This window comes from Leptosomus discolor, chromosome 1 (genome assembly GCF_034619465.1).
Source record: "Leptosomus discolor isolate bLepDis1 chromosome 1, bLepDis1.hap2, whole genome shotgun sequence".
Lineage (NCBI taxonomy): Eukaryota > Metazoa > Chordata > Aves > Leptosomiformes > Leptosomidae > Leptosomus > Leptosomus discolor.
Window position 1 is genome coordinate 211,254,153 of NC_141391.1, and position 16,292 is coordinate 211,270,444.

The following is a 16,292-nucleotide window of genomic DNA, read 5'->3' on the forward strand; positions in this document are numbered from 1 at the left end:
GAGGCAATAGAAGCTGATGTTTGTACAGGGTTTTAAGCTGAGCAGCAACAGAAGAGCAAGTTATCATCTTCTGTCAACTGTGCATGCATTATCACTGCAGATGGCATGGATCCAGCACTGTCCTACAACACAAATGGAGATTTTCCATTAGCATGAGCCACAGGGGACTGTGTTTCGGGACTAAACAGGGTAGAGGTCAACTCTTATGCTCTACTGAGAAGGTCTAACTGGTCCCAGCCAGGAAGATGTTCTCAGCGTGAAGATCTGCCGCAGTACAGTAATCCCCCTATGTTGTCTCCTGAGTTTCCCATCTGCAGATTAATCGTGCTGTGGCAATAGAAACAACTAAAGGGCCCCACGTGCATCAGCCCCAGGGCAGATTCCATGAATGAGTGTGTAAGTGGGTGCACGCACTGCATTTTGTGGCATTAACAGCTCAGCATGGCTCACTCTGGGACCTCTGTACCCCAGAGCCAACAGAGCCATCACCTTCCTCCGCAGCACCCTCCCTACATGCATTTAGCACCGGCTGGATGTGTACAGCACTACGGCCACAGGGAATATATATATACATAGCCAGTCTTCACCTCAGGGAACATTTATTCACCCATGGTTATGCCCATTTTGATAATCAGTGTAAGAGCTTTCAACACAGAGGATACATTATTGATCCAAGATATCTTAAGTATTTCTGCTTTTTGCTGCATAAGTCTTGTGGAATATGACCAGCTGGGACTTTAGCAGGCTGGAAGCATATTTACTTTTTAATGTAAAACAGCTCCCCTGAGATTTCATAGCACCTGACAAATGTCAGTGAATTAATCTACTGAGGAAATGGAGACCCATAAAGTTGTGTGACTCGTTTAATGTTGCTCAGGAAACTGACGACTTCTCTGAAATAGGACCAGATCCCTCCTCATTTCTACTCTGAAGGTCGTATTCGACCTGTTTTTATTGTATCTTTTCTCTCTGTCCAGTGACAGTTGCATCCTAACCACCAAGACAAGTATTTATTTGCAATGATCACAAGGAGCTTCAGAATAAATTAAATATATGGGTTTTAACTTAGGCAGGAGCAAAGAGATCAAACATGAGAAATCTGGACTATTGATTTTCTAAAATATGTTCCCTTTGCCCTCCTCCTTTTTAATGAAATGTTTAGCTCTTGTCTGTGAACAGAAAGGACTTTGTATTAGTCATTGAATGCAGTGAGTGTTACCACTGGGTCTGAATCAGACAGACTACTTAAATATATCTGCAGGATAAGTTGTAAGAAAATGTTCTGCTGAAATGGGCCATTTGTGCTGTATGTGGGCTTTTTTTTGCATAGGCAGCAAGGCTGCCCTTCATTAAATTAACCATCTTGCCATAGGGCAAAACTGCAGACGGGCTTTTTATGAGCCACCAGATTTGTCATCTCTCCCAGGCAAACAGTGCCAGTTTAGAGACACCTGCAATGTGAAGCAATGTGTCCTCCAAACCACAGCCCACAGCCAAGGCCATTTTGACAACTTGGCCATCGTCTTCTGATAAGGGGTGGGAAGCACAAGCTAAATGTTTAACTCAAAATGATGTGAACACAGGGGTACTGGGGAACCTCTCATAAAGAGAAATGCTTGCTCCAGTTGCCAAAGGAATACGCAAAATCTTGAAGCAGGAAAAGTATAACTGAACAAATGCATAACTCCTTCTGTGTACAGTCAGGTGTGTTCAATCTCCAGTCTGACACTTAGTGTCCACCTGATAGGCACAAACGCAGGTTTGTCTCAGGTTTGTATTGCTTCAGCCCCGAACCTTGCCAGAGGCTATTTTAGACACACGTGAAAAACATGGAAGGAAAACAGCTCAGCTGCTGAATGAGCTTTACATTGCCCTCTGTTCATACCTGCCTCCTAAGCAGGCTGCAATTTTTTTTCTGTTTTCTTCTGGCCAAAAAATAATTCTCCCGAGCGTTTCTGCACGTAACACCAAAGAGCAGCGTGATGATAAACCTTGTGGTGACGGGCATGTGCAAGTGTATGCTGCTTTGACTGGACACCCTGGTCACAGGAGTTACAGTCCCCAGTGGGATCAGAGTTAATCATAAGCTTGGGTTTCCAAAGTGAATAATCGTATTTAAGATCTCGCCATTCACTTTCTGCGGCTTTCTGCACTATTTACTTAATACGTTGTCCTGACCTACATCCCCTCCTGCAGACTCATTCACTGCAGCGTTAGCAGAGAAAGAGGATTGAATAGCAAATCTCTGCACAATCTCTTTCACGTTTCTGAGTAGTAGAAGTGAAAATCACTTTAGCTGGTGGAATATTAGGGACAAGTACAAACCCAGCTTTATAGGATTCACCTACTTTAAAACCTTGTTAAATCGCTAACACAGCTTACTTTAGGAAATGAAATGCGTGTGATTTGAGAATATGACATACTCTCCTGTGTCAGTCAATAAAAACCTCTCTAAAGTGAGGGCACATAGAGCCTTAGACAGAAGGAGCTGCTGTTCACATAACGATAATACTTAGCACTACCAGAGCACTTTACATTTTCAAAGAGCTTTAGAAATGTTATGATCAAGTTGGTTGACTGGAATAGTAAATTTTCATTCAGTTATTGCTGTGAAGCAGCAGTTCCTTTCATTATGGAACATTTTAGGCCATATGGACTCGTGAGAACATCTTGAGGAAATTGGCCAGGATTTCTGACTCATGATGTTCATCAGTTTCTTGAATTTTCTCTGCAGAGGGGTTGTAGGTCTCTCGGTAATGGCAGACCAGGGGATGAGGGGTGGAAGCTGTTTATATCTGTGGTTTTGGTAGCACGTGATGGGTGAGAGTTAGAAGGTAATTGAAGTGGTGCAGGCACAGTCATCACATTTACATGGGGCAGCAGATCCTTGCGGAGATCCCTCCAAGTACAGCTTCTTGACCTGCAGTTCCAGAGAGGTGAACTAGGGGTGTTGGTGCCTCCTCTATACATCTGCGAAGGTTCAAGCATGATCGTTGTCCAGGTCTTGTGGCCCAGCTGGACTGAGGTCATGATCTTTTAGCAATCCAAAATGATTACAGCTCTCAGCAGACCCAGTATGGATATGCATACTTTGCTTTCACTCTTTTTAAATTCTGGCGAGTTTTCTTTGCCTAGAACATGTATGTTGTATAATATAGCCCTCAAAATCTGAGGATTTACTTCTTCAACTCAAATGCCATTCCCAGATCCTTTTAAAACCCTTCCCTCAAATCTGTCCTTATACAAACAAGGTACAAAACCTGCCAAAGGTACAAGAAATAAAGTTAATAGTATCCAGTCCTCACACTCTGGGAAGCTCCCATCGAACACATCGAAACCACAGTTCCTCCTTGGATGGCAGTCAGGCCATTTGTCAGGGGAAAGACAGAGAAGCTCAAATGAGGGATGAGACCACCCTGGTTGGGGTGGGAATAGGGCACTCAGAGTCTCAAGTCCTCCAATGGATTTGGTGCCCAATATCCACTTGGAACTCTTGGCAGAGTTTGTATTTCAGGGCAGTTACAAGAGGAATGCCATTTCTGTAAGTCCCCACCGAGGGTCATGGCTCTGTGGGGACACACATGGAGGAAGAGGGGTGGCTCCTTCTTCATGTGTTTGATCACTTGGCAGTGGGTCATCTCTAACTGTTCCCATCATATCAGCCAAGAAAACAATGTTCCATTAAGGCACAAGGAGGAAAATGCGACTAGTTAAACATCTCCAAAAAACATCTCCAACATAAGAAAGTGTGAAGCTGAAACATGAAAAGGAACTTTAGCCACAAAGATCTAACAACATTAATCCTCTTAACATTATAGAGAAATAAAGATCAAAAAGTGTAACGGATTTGAAAAAAGACCTAGAAGACCACGTTGGGCTGGAGCTGCAGGGGCCATTGTGGCCATGTGTTGAACAGAAGCAGGATGTTTCTGGTATGTCTACAGCAAGCTCAAAAGAAACTGCTCTCCACCAGGCACGTCTGTCTTTCAACTCGCACAAATATATCCACACCCATTGGAAAGCTGTGGGTAGAGTTTTACTCGAGAGCGTGCTGGAAAGAGATGCTAAACTCCTCCTTTCAAGGCCAGAATATACAATCTGCCTAAAGGCAAAACATGGACCCGTCTCTCGAGCTCCTGGTGCAGGCAGCGTCTACCTACATCAGTGCACAGCAATGATTTGTAGGGTCTGTGGTAAGGAGGAGCTGGGGTTGGATTAGCCTTCAAACCTCTCTGACAGCCCTGTAAAACAAAGCAGCAGCCCAAAGGGTTTAGGTTTTTTTTTTTTCTTTTTTTTTCATGGAAATAAGGAGCTATTTTTATACCCTAGTAACAGCCTTTGGACTGTCAGTAAAACGTGGGAGGTTTCATAGTAAATGTTTTGCTTGACATTTTCTCAGAAACAGCGGGAAATAATCAGTGCATAATTAGAGAGGCTGTGTTGAAAAGACCTGCAAATGTCTACAGACGTATGTAGAGTACAAAGGGCTTTTTTTTTTCCTAATTGACCTTAGTGTAGGTGAAGTTCAGCATGTTTTATAGAAATTTAAGATGATTTTACAGAAATGACTCAAAGTGTACACCAGCCGAAGAGCCAAGTTGCTCATTCTCAGGAATTTTTTCTCCTCTTTTCTGCCATTCCCTGCAGCAATTACCTCTCCTGGCCTTTTTGGATAAGTGAGAGCACCTTCTGTGGTGTCTCCCTGGGAAAGAGCACCTTTGGTGGTGTATTTCCTGGCTCTGAAGAGGACAGTCTGCCTTTGCCTGAGAAACATCCGCAGTTGCAATTCCCTCGGAAGCTGCAAGGTGGGATGGGTAATCTGTATTCAGGCAGCTTTTACCCCCTCAAAAAATAGTATGTGTCTAATCAGCAGGAAAACCTCTGCAGGAAACCAAACAATCTGCTCTAATCATGAAGGTAAATCTACACACTGAAATACTCACTGGACCTCCTATAGACTCAAGTGACTCCCGAGGAGACTGCTCCAGTCTATCAGTTAAATAAATACGTAGGAGAATTGTTTTCAGAAAGTCTGATTATGTCATCAGCCAAGTGAAAAGGCTCCTTCAGAGCTTCCCTCATCTGTTGAGTAATTACCGAGTTGGGACGGCGGGCCGAAAGTCTCCTTTCGAGCATATGGAAAGACTAGATGCACATGTGGAGTAGCTAATTTTAAAACTACAGCATATCCTCCATTTCCCTTCCTTTCCCCCTTTGCAGAATACCAAAGGGGTTAGGTCACATCCCAGTGCAATCACTTGCTATGGTTTGGTTTCTTTTCCCCCCCTCTGTTTTCCTTTGTCAAACACATTTCTTTCTTCTCCTCTCTTGTGCTCCCAGGCAGAGATCTTATACACCCAGCTGTAGCCTGGAGCAAATATTGTCAAGTTAAATAAAAAAAAATACCTTTCCTCCAAATGAGTCTCTATAATGGAGATGTTCCTGGTCCCTTGTCTACATCACTGCTAACAGAGGCAGTGTGTTACTCAGTTTACAGGTAGGCAAAGAAATCACTGAGAGATGATGAGCATAGGGACACCAGCAGCAAAGGCTGGACACTAAGCAAACAGATAGGCAGGGTGAGATAGAGGGGGAAAGAAAACTACACTTTTCAGAATGAATAGCTTTTAACAAGTTTGAAGGAAATATTATTCATTTTATTACCATATTTTATGATGCCACTCTAAATGATGTCCTGAAGAAGCAATTAGGCTGAGAACATCGATTTTGCAGCTGTGTTTTCCTGGCCCTCCACCTGCCCTGTCAATGCACTGATGAGTATCCTTGTGCCAGTATCGTGACGCACTGCTTGCTTTGTGCCCTCCAGTTCTCAAAGATCAAATTATGGATGGGGTCAGGGTGGGACAGACCTGCAGAAAACCAACCAGTGATGGATATCCCTACTCCTTGCTCATCCAGGGAGTTAAATCAGAGAAGACATCAAGACTTTTGGGAGATGGTGGCTTCTCAGCTCTGCTAAACCAGCAGCTTTAGTGGCTCAGTCATCGCAGGTCCCTGTTGATTTCAACTCAAAGTGGGGTTGTCCTGTCTACCTCTCTAAAAAGTGTAAATGCCTCCAAGGAGGCACTCCCTAGCTGGCTCCTATCTGCTCCCTCCAAATCCTGCGGCCCTTTTGTGCACATTCCTCTGCAGGGAGAGTGAAATGAGTGAAAAATAGCACTGACAGGCAGCTGTCTCCAAGGGCGCTGGTTTGCACTGCGCCTTTGGTAAAATACTTCCACCTCAGTTTCCCCTCCTGGTTACTAAACTTTAGCCCAGAGGTGGAAGGAGCACTCGTGGGTTTAGTCAGAAAAGCTGTTGCAATTTAACTGCACGGATTTTGTGGTGATTTAAATGAATAGCAAAACCCTTGTGTTGATAATGTATTTTTACCCTCACCTGACCAGTCCCCTCAGCCCACCTCATCATAGATGTTGACAGCACAGAAGTCTCCACCCAGACAAGCTGCTCCTGGGGGTAAATGGGCAGGGAACTGACCTCTTCTCAACACTTGTTTTAGGAAGGGATGCCAGAAGTGATTCTTTGCATCCATAGACTAAAAAGGGAGTTTTGGCGTCCAGCTCAGATGGTGAGAACTGTATTGCATTCTCCTGGGCTTGTTCAGATGAGATCCACCCTTAAGAATGCAAGCACACCAAGGGTTAAAAATACATCTACGCCAGCTGAATCAGACTGATTTATAATGGGTATTTTTTATCTGTGCAACTTTCCAAGATAGCATCCCTTGGGTAAATAAGGTGCTTTGCAGACTGTTGCATAAGTTTCATGTGAAGATTAAGTCCCCTTCTGAGTCCAAAACATATAAAAGCTCCAGAACGGACAATTGGGTGGAAAAAAGACTGGAGTGTAACTGTGCAATGGCTAGTCGACACACAAAACAAAAGGATGAAATGTTGCATGTGGCAAAGCTGTCTTCTCAGCTGTTCTTCGGGAGTATTTGAAAGAGTTAAGCCCAATACTGGAATGTCTTGGGAATGTTGGCAGAGGGAGAGCAAGCGGCTTTTTTCCTCCCTCTGGATGGAGTCCCAGGACTGAGCTTGCAAAGTGATGACTTTGGATCTGAGTTTGCTTCTTGGTTCTGCAGCAGAGAGCTGGGAAGTGATGCAGTGTAACCAAGAAGCCCTTTGCGAGGGATGTGCAACTGCCTTCCTAAGTCAGGAGAGGTATTTTTACCTCTTCCCTGCTCATCTCTGCATGCAGCAGAACTCACTTTGAGAAGATACACAGAGGGAGAAACCACATCCTGAAGGGCGTGTGCGAAGGGAGAAGGACACATCCCCAAACAGTTTATTTTGGCTGCTGGTTTTTGTTGTCGGGTTTGGTTTGGTGGTTTGGTTTTTTGTTTTTTGGGTGTTTTTTTTTTCCTTTCTTTTCCTTCTCCTTCTTTGATGGAAATTGCAGTGACTTTTTAACCTTGCAGTTCATAAGGTGCCTTGGGATTAGCTGATTGCCTCCGAGCAGGGAGTCCAGGGTGTTTCACACGGGGAGCTGGCATGGCTGCTGTGCTCTTTGGCTTTGAGGATCTGCTCTACAGCTGGGACAGCCTGGTGTGGAGCCTGACATCCCGGGCTCTGAGGACTTGCCGCTTTGGAAACCTGAGGGTCCTGCAGCTCATGCTGAAGCCATGGTGCATTTCCAGAGCCGTTTATCAGGTAGGGTTACAAAACACCAGGCCAGACCCTGAAACCCCGGTGCTGCAGAGGGGAAATCCCCTGGGGAGTGGCACAGGGTCCTGTCCTGTTCCTACCAACCGCTTCGGGTCCTACCACAGGCAGTGGGACAGAGGAGACACCATGGGCAGGGGAGGTCTGTGAGGAGAAATGCAGGTTTTGAGGATGGTTGTGGCGTCTCCTGTGGCTGAACACAGGTCCAAACTCTCCTTCCCACAGAGCAGGGGGGGAATAAATGTATGTAAATTAAGGGTCACTCTGCCATATCCCCTTTTCTTGAGCTTTACACTCATAGGTAGAGCCAGCCTTAGCTGTGCTGCATCCTCAAGCTTTCCTTGTGGCTGCACAAGAATAATTTATAATGTTTAAAGACACCTAGCCTGTGGAAAATGGGCAAACGTGGTGGATTTTAAATTGCAGTAGCACTACTTATCCCTACTTGTGCAATGCCTTCTGACTGCTTAGTCTTGCAAAGTCCGAGACATCTGATTGTCTAAAACTTGTTTTACCTGGTGTGTGTTTTATGTGGTATAGAGAGGTTTGGGGCTTGGTTGACTGGCTTCCCTGTAGAGTTACGCTAACTGCTTGCAGCTTGAGGTATTACAATACAGCTCTAATAAACTGTGTGTGTTTCTGAGACTGGCTAAACCGGGTTAAATAAACTAGAAGGTGCTAGAACTGGATGCCACTTTGAATAAGTGACTCATTCCAGTCCATATTGAGTCCAGGTTGAAATGACACTGTAAACCAACGAGTAGCCAGCTCATCTGCTCTTTTAATCAGCCTTAGACAACTGAGGGTAGAAATTTACTCTGCTGCGAGGACAAACCCATTACAATATTTATCAACTTCACAGATTTGGCTAATGCCGGATGCTGGATTGACTGATCGGTGTTTGCATTTGGAAAAGGCGTTTTCTGCTATTTCCATTTTCTTGGTATTTTGCTTTTCCTGTGCTTTGGAAGTCTCCATGTGTGAAGCCAAGTTATACAGAAGAATTCAGATTAAAAGCCTGTAGAAATTGTGTGTGTTGCTTAGAGGGAGACCAGGGCAAGACTCAGTAATTTCAACAAACTTTGAACCAGCTCCAAATCATGCTTTGGTTTCAGCAGACTTCAGGAATAAATTTTATGGTTGTCTTTGGAGTTCAGCAGGCACAGGCGGCATGTTTATTTTACGTATTTGTTTGTTCTAGAAGATGCCTGCAGCCAATAACACAAACCCCTGAACCTGAAGCCAATTAGCTCACGTGGGCCTGGGAAAGGGGAGGGGGAAGCAAGAAGGCTCAATGCTGAACCTCCTTCTCACCCTCCACAAGTGTAAAACCATCCTGAAAAACTAAGCAGCTTGTTTTTAGATGTGTCCAGATTCCAGTTACGAATAACCTGTCTCGACCTACGTACCATGCATCAGGGGATGCTACTGCCTGTGGTAACTCCCAGCATTGGTTTACTCTGTTGCAAGCACCGAGCACATGCACAAGTGCACTTTGTCCATTACAACATACACACATCTTCAGCCGTCCCCCATGGCATTATATGATGTTCCTGGCATGTTGTCCCCCTTTGCTAGAGTCACCAGGGAAATGAGACCAGCAAAGGTGCATCCCTTCCCATCCAAATGAGCATCAATGCAGCCTGACACTCACAGGACAGGGTGGACTTGAATAATTGTTCATTTCTCAGACAGAATCAGTAAGCATCTGCAAAAGCTCAGTAAGACCATGTCACTTTATTTGTCAATGCCCATGAGCTTCCAGTTCTTTGGGAAGGGCCCGAAATGGTGGGCCAGGTACAAGAACAGTTGCTGCTGGGTAGAGGTTTGCTTGGGAAAGGCATCTCATAGCTCATCACTGCAGAGAGCCAGCAGCAGCAGTATGATTAGGGGCCAGCATGAGCTGATAGATAACTCTGCACTTATGTATATTAATCCTAACAGCATTTCCTCCAGTAGCCAGCATCCTCCAATTTAAACACTGACAGGGTATTTTAGTGTAATATTTCTTGGACTGATGGTTTAATCACTTCCCAGAGACTTCTTCCACTATTTATTATTTAGATGAGCTAATAAGCTCTTAACCACACTAGTTTTTGTTGCTGCTATATGTTAATCCCTGTTGCTACTGCATCTTGAAAACAAAGCAGATCAGCTCTAGGACCTCTGCATGGTCCTACAAAACCAAAAAAGCCCTAAAAAGAAACATCAGTCAACTTTGTAAAATTAAAACTTTTTCATACTCCAAAAAGTATGCTTTATGCTTTTTACTTTGAGTTAAAAACACCTCAGTGCATCTGTGCTTCTGGAGCCATTTGCTGGCTCACCCTTGCTGAGCCTAACTGGGGGTTGTCACAGCAGCGTACCACACAGCCAGGCTCCTGGCTGAGCGCACACGCCACTGGGGAGGACTCAGGTCCTCCTTTGCACCAGCAACCAAGACTATGGCTGGTTGGGTATGATCTTGACTTGGAGAATTTTTTTTTATCCTTTCCCTAGACTGTTGTCTCCACCACACAAACTCTGAAAAACATCCATGGATTTGGTAATTCCCTTCTACAAAATATATAAAACTGAAACTAGTACTGCACAGAGGGTAGAATCCAGATTTACTGCCAATGCAACAGGCAATGATTTCTTGAAAAGAAAAGGAACTGCAGGCATCAACATAATCAGTGTAATTCCTCTTATTTCTGACAAGTGAGACTTTGCTTTCTTGGCGCACAGGTAATCAATAGCAATGCATTAGCAGAGGTAGATGGAATAGCAATTTTGGGGTAATGCTGGCTGTGGTGGTAAGGATGGGATCCCAACCACTTGAGATTTCAGTCTTCAAATCCAAACTGACAGAAGTCTGGGCTTGCTCAGGCTGCACTCTGAGCAGTAGTTGTTATAAAATAGGTTAAAACAATCAAAAATTGTTCCTTGGTTCTTGATCTCCAGACTGGATTTGACTCAGAGACGCTGAGTAACTCCATTTCTCATTGTCTTTAAGCAATGCTGTGGTACTTAGGACATCTGAGAACTAGAGGCTTTTGGTACCCTGAAGCAAGGTACCACCACCTGTCTCAGACTGCATTTCTCTTCCCAGCAAGTAAATCCTCCTGCAAGTCTTCTGCGATTCCCAGGGACACATTTGCCTGCACAGTCTGAACTGCTTGTCTTGCTCTGTTTTCAGTGGGGTTAACATTCACCAATTGCTATATTTTAATTGAGATGAACACTTGCTGTATTTTAATTTTGTTTTGTGATCCACCATGTGGCTTTCTGACTGTGTGATCAAAATGCCTTTGAAAAAGGAGATTAAAAAATAACAAACTTCCAGTCGAGGCTTTCAGTCAGTGGTGCGAGATGCCACAGAGCTGTTGGATGTATTTTTACCAATGCCCAGAAGATGTCTGACTGCCCTGACCTACTGAAAAAGTGGCCTTGTGAACTAACACAGTGACTGCTTTTGCCGAAATACTCATGTTTTAAGAAGAGCTGGGGGGGTTCATTATGGGATAGGCAGTCAGTTCTGCATCTTAACATCCTGAAGATATGTCACTGTTCTTCAAGTCTCCAGATCTCCAAAGCCATCAACAAATGTTTTAGTTTCCCAGCTGTGTCTGTGCAGTGTCAAAGAACATTAGGCAGCCAGGACCTACATCTTCAGTAAAAATGTGTTTATGTGTCTGTCTGTTTAAAATCCCACCAACTGCTCCTACCAAGTCGGAGGCAGACTGCTGGACGCAGAGTAGTCTCTCAAGGAGCTGTAATACCAGTCACAGACATTTAATTCCTCGCACACTGCACAGAGTGGTGCAGTGTACTTTTTACACAGTGCTGCTTATCCACAAAGTACTGGGAAAGGCAGTTAAGTAATATCATGCCTATATTACTGCTGTAGAAACTGAGGCAGAGACGAGTGAGACAACTCGCTTCAGGCTACAGACACAAGCACAAAGTTGTCTTCAGCACCTCTTTGCTCCTCGTGTATCCAGTTATAGGTCATGGGATTAAGGAAGGAGGACGCATCTCAGGTGCATTTCCCAAACAGTGCCCACTGCTGGCAACGAGGTGCTAACGGGTTTTCATCCAGCTGCCATGAGTACTGGGGATTTGAGCTGAAGGGCTTCTCCTCCATGTGCTTGGGGGGATTGCTAGCATCTTGCTGGGTACTGCATCTATAAAGAGGCAGGCTGTTACCTACCTCACAGCAGGCTCCGAGACATACCCTATCAGGAACATGGTCTTCTTCCTCATAAAGAAGCAATTTGGAAAATCCATTCTTCTTTCAGCATCTTTCCTCACCCTATTTGCCTTGAAGACATCTTGTTGTGGCTAAGCACTATTAGGGATTCAGGAGCAAAAGCAGCATTTTGCAAGCCTGCCCTGCTGCTGTAAAAGGTTGTGCACATCAATGTCGGGCAAGCGGGAGGAAGGAAAGGGCTGAAATGTTAAACACATCATTTCAGATTGGTAAAACTTCCAGGTTTTGATTTATAGCTTCATCACCAAGTAGATTAATGTGGAATTCAAACACAACCAGGTCTTTGCTTTCCTTTCAGGCCTGACACATTAGCATTTCCCATTAATCTAGTCAGCTCCAGCATGATGAAGGCTGAGGAAATGGAATATCAGGCATGTGGGAGTGTTGGGTGCGCAGGAGAAAAGAGCCAACAAAACTCACTTTAGTTAACTAGCTAAAGTAGAGAGCGTGGGACCTTATTCAGGTCTCAGGTTGTAGCTGAAGCTGTTTCTGACTCCCTCTAAGTCAGCAAACCCAGATCCTTTCTCTTCTGGTTTTGGGCAGAGGGTTTTTCAGCTGGGTTGTTGATTTTCTGCTCATAAGGACAACGGTGGATGTGGGTAACAATGCCACCCATAGAGCTACGCTTGCGGTGCTCTATGCTGGCAGCTGCTCTGTCGTCGGAGCACGTTGATGCCCCAGTACAGCTGGTGTTCAGGAGGCTTCAGGCCCCCCTAAAGCCATCCCACTGGGTATTGTAATCGGGTCAGGGCACTCCAAGCTTGCAGCCCGCCTAATTCCCACTTTTAGTAGGAGGCAACCGTGACTTTTTCCCCAGCAGTCTTTGCTGAGCTAGTCCACAGACTCTGGAGCTGCCCTGGAGACTTCTCAAACTTTATTGCTACATATTTAAGCATTTATGAGACTTGAGCTGCTTCCCTTAAAAAAAAAAAAAAAAAAAAAGAAAGAAAACAAACCAAAACAACAAAAAAACCCAACAGCAACTGACACAAATCACACAAAAAAGAGGAAAATAACCCTCCACCCAAACGCCCCAGGGCTGCAGAAAGGGCTAATCAGCCTCACATGTTTCCAAAAGTCACTTGGGAGCTTTTGGCTTGCAGAGTTTCTCACCCCATCTTCATTACAGGCAGAAGCAAAGAGGGTTAGACAGGCAGGGAAGGGGAGAGAAAACGTAAATGTTAAAAATTCATCTTTGCCAGAAAATGTATCCAGACAGACAGAAAAAAAAAAAAAAAAAAAGCCAGCCTATAGAGGAACGTCAAGCTGTTTCTACTTGAGGTGTCTATGGAGAAAGCACAAGAGGTGTTCAATAAGTTTCCCTCCCCAGGTGTTTTTACAACACACTGTAAAATTGCCCTTAGTGTTTGATACAGACTTCCCCTGCCTTTCCAGAGCTGGGAAGGCTGGGACAATCTGGTAAGATCTATGCCGCTGCTACCAGCCCCACAACAGACCCACAGAGCACTGATATCAGTGGAGAGGAGGTCAAAATATTAACACAGCAAAATATCCACCTAGATACCAGTGCTTATCCCCACTCCGGGGCATGCCAAGTTAGCCTGTCCGGGGCTAGTCTCCATGCTCACAACAGGCAAGAGGGCAATAGCAGCCAGTCTCAGGGAAAGCTAGGGGGCTACTTGGGATGACTTGCCCAGCGCCAAAGATTCAAGGTAAAATGTCGTGGTAGAGCTCACCAGAGGAGCACAAAGGGCTTACACACCTGGGAAGTTTGGGGCAATGATCCTTTTGCCTCCTGGACTGTCACAAACACCTACTCCACTTGGCAGCTTGTGGGGGGTCTCATCTCTCCTTCTACTGTCCCAAGGCAGCTGTGGGTCAGGGCAAGAGGCACAGGAGTTTCCTGGAGGGGAGGGACAGGCACCAGAGTTTTGCTGGGCAGTGGTTGAACCTGAACTGTTAAATCATCTTGGGGGTTGCTGTGCCTCCTGCTAAAGCTAACATGGAGCTGCACCAGGCTGGGGCTTGCACTCACTAATTAACTGCAAACACAACACTGCGATGCTTTCCACGTGCTGTAACAAATTGTCCAGTTCTGCTAGAAAATGAGGTAGACTTTAAACCCACACTGACCCTCCTATCCATCTTTAGGAGAACTTTTAGGGACGATAGGAGGAGGCTGAGTGGTCAAGTCTGATGAGCATTTTTTTGTTCAAGAAATACAGCAGCCTTTTAACAGAGGAGGTGTACTTGGTGTTGTTTTGCTCATGTGGATTTTTGCAACCTGCTTCCCTGTGAGAAACATTGAGTCTCCATCACTAGTCTGTTCATGAGAGAGGAGCCTGGCTGCCCCAGTTATGAACACAGGCAAAGTCTTTCATGGTGTTAATTCTAGCCCACTAATAAATGGGTTAGGAATTCCAATGAAGCTTATATAGGCCACCAGCCAAGAAGCAAACACAAGTGATGCTGAATTGTTTCTAGTCTGGGATGGTTTTGAATCTGCTACAAAGCTGAGCTCTCTTGAAGTCCATCACCAATGACTTGGGGCATTCCCAACCTTGTCTTTGCTTTTGGCTGCAAGGGGTGGAAATTCTGCGCTCCACAAGGAGTGCAGACTGCCTCAGCTGAGAGGATACTCAGCAGCTGACCCTGCTTATACAGAAATACATACAACTATGAGCAAGGCAAAAGGAAATACTGTTCGATCCCCCACGTTTGCAGAAGCCAGGTCTGAACTGCTCCTTCCTAGGATTAGCTATTTACTGCTCAGTGTCTTGAAACATGAGGTAGGATGCATCTCATGTTGCTCTAGTTATTAAAAATTAGGCATTTCATCTATGCTAGTTCTTTCCAAGATTGGTGTCTTGGGCAGAAGATACAAGTCACTCTCTGGAGATGCCTACCCCTTTGTTCTGAAACCAGAAAGAGCTGAGACTGCTAAAGCCAACTAGATGCCAAAGTATAAACACTCACAGTCCTGTGAGGTGGAGCTAAGTTAGGTTGTTCTGATTAAATATATGTCATCCACAGCCTGGGTGGAAAATGCTGGAAGCGCTCAGGAAGGTAGGCAGCCATCAGGACAGGGTGCCCAGCAACCTCACTGCTCACATCATCCAGCATCAGCTGTTGCCGTTGGTACAACAGGCTCTGTAATGAGACAGGCCGCCAGGAACCTGCTTTTGGTAAAGAGCTTTTCCTTTCCCAGAGTGACATTTGTGAACAATTCGATCCTCTCTAGTAACTGAAACCAGCAGGGAGTTTTGCCTGAAGTATTTTTGTTTGATTCAACCCCTTCTCCCTCAAAGAGAAATCCATCCTGAATGTATGGCTCAGAGTAGCCCCAGAACAGGTCCACTCCCATCAGGCTTCCATGTGTTTCTTCTCCTGCGTAAAATAAGACGGGAAAAAAACCTGCTTTTTCCTTCTGTTTGCAACATGCCTTTTTTGCTCCACCAAAGGCTTTGTGCAATTGTTGCCATTTCTTTCAGATGCTCTCCTGGAGCAAAGGTGGAGCTGACGAGTGCCATTGATGCAATCCTGCCCTAACTGTGTTTGCAGCTACATCCAAGATGCTGCCATGAATCATCTGCACTCTAGCAGCTGCACATCCAACTGATAGCATCCAACTGTTTAGAGAAAAACAGTTGCTCTTGGGCATGGGAGGTTTTGGGGAAAACAAGCCCAAATTACACACCTGAAAGATGACTCTCGTGTGATAGCAAAAAAAAAAAGAACAGAACAAAGGCTTTGAATGCCATCCAGGTCTCAGTACCAGAAGACACTCAAGTCATGGTGTGTCCTGCCTGTCCTTCCTTCCCTCCATCCCTCCCAGGTTGGATTGAGGAGGATGTTAACCCCGTGCACCTTTGACACACGCAAGTAGCCACAGCAAGTCTTTTACCAACATTTGCAAATGAATTATTTCTGAAGTTTAAATATAAAGAGCCATTTCTAGCATCCGCTCATTTTTGATTCATCTATAACACTCTTAATTTAAATCTTCTATGCATGGCATGTGTTCACGTGAGCTCACAGCAGAGGAGGGTTGTTGTTTTCCTAAATTGGAAGCTTATGGGCCCAAGCTGGAGGGAAATTGTCATGGGATTTCAAACCCTGCTTTTTTCTCTTCCTCTCCTTCCAGTTTTTTTTAACCATGTGAGTCCACTGAGGACTCCAAAACAGCTGACAAAGCATGGTTTCAGGCTGGTCCTATCCCCCACTCCTGGAGAAGAACTCCGCATGATAGCCAGTGCTAAATCTCAAATACAAAAAGTTATCCAAGGTCAAATTCCTCCGCGCTGTGAACTTCCATCTGGCACCCCAATGGGGGATTAGCGTCTGTCCGGCACCTGGCAGGAGTCACCCGATGTCTGCAGCATTGCATAACTTGC

The 16,292-nt window shown here is 45.0% G+C and overlaps 1 protein-coding gene across 4 annotated transcripts in view; it reads left to right on the top strand.

The window, feature by feature from the left end:
- The window catches only part of FRMD4A (FERM domain containing 4A), a 224,525-nt gene that overhangs the window by 27,184 nt on the left and 181,049 nt on the right, over positions 1-16,292 (top strand). The window contains exon 1 of one of the 4 annotated variants that reach the window (XM_086474601.1): positions 7,515-7,673. The exons of 2 other annotated variants lie outside the window; for them this stretch is intronic. In XM_086474601.1, coding sequence (XP_086330727.1) covers positions 7,515-7,673 — 159 coding nt within the window. Of the gene's footprint in view, positions 1-7,514; positions 7,674-16,292 lie in introns of those variants that run through there. One more of the 4 variants, XM_086474619.1, reaches the window with a different exon arrangement.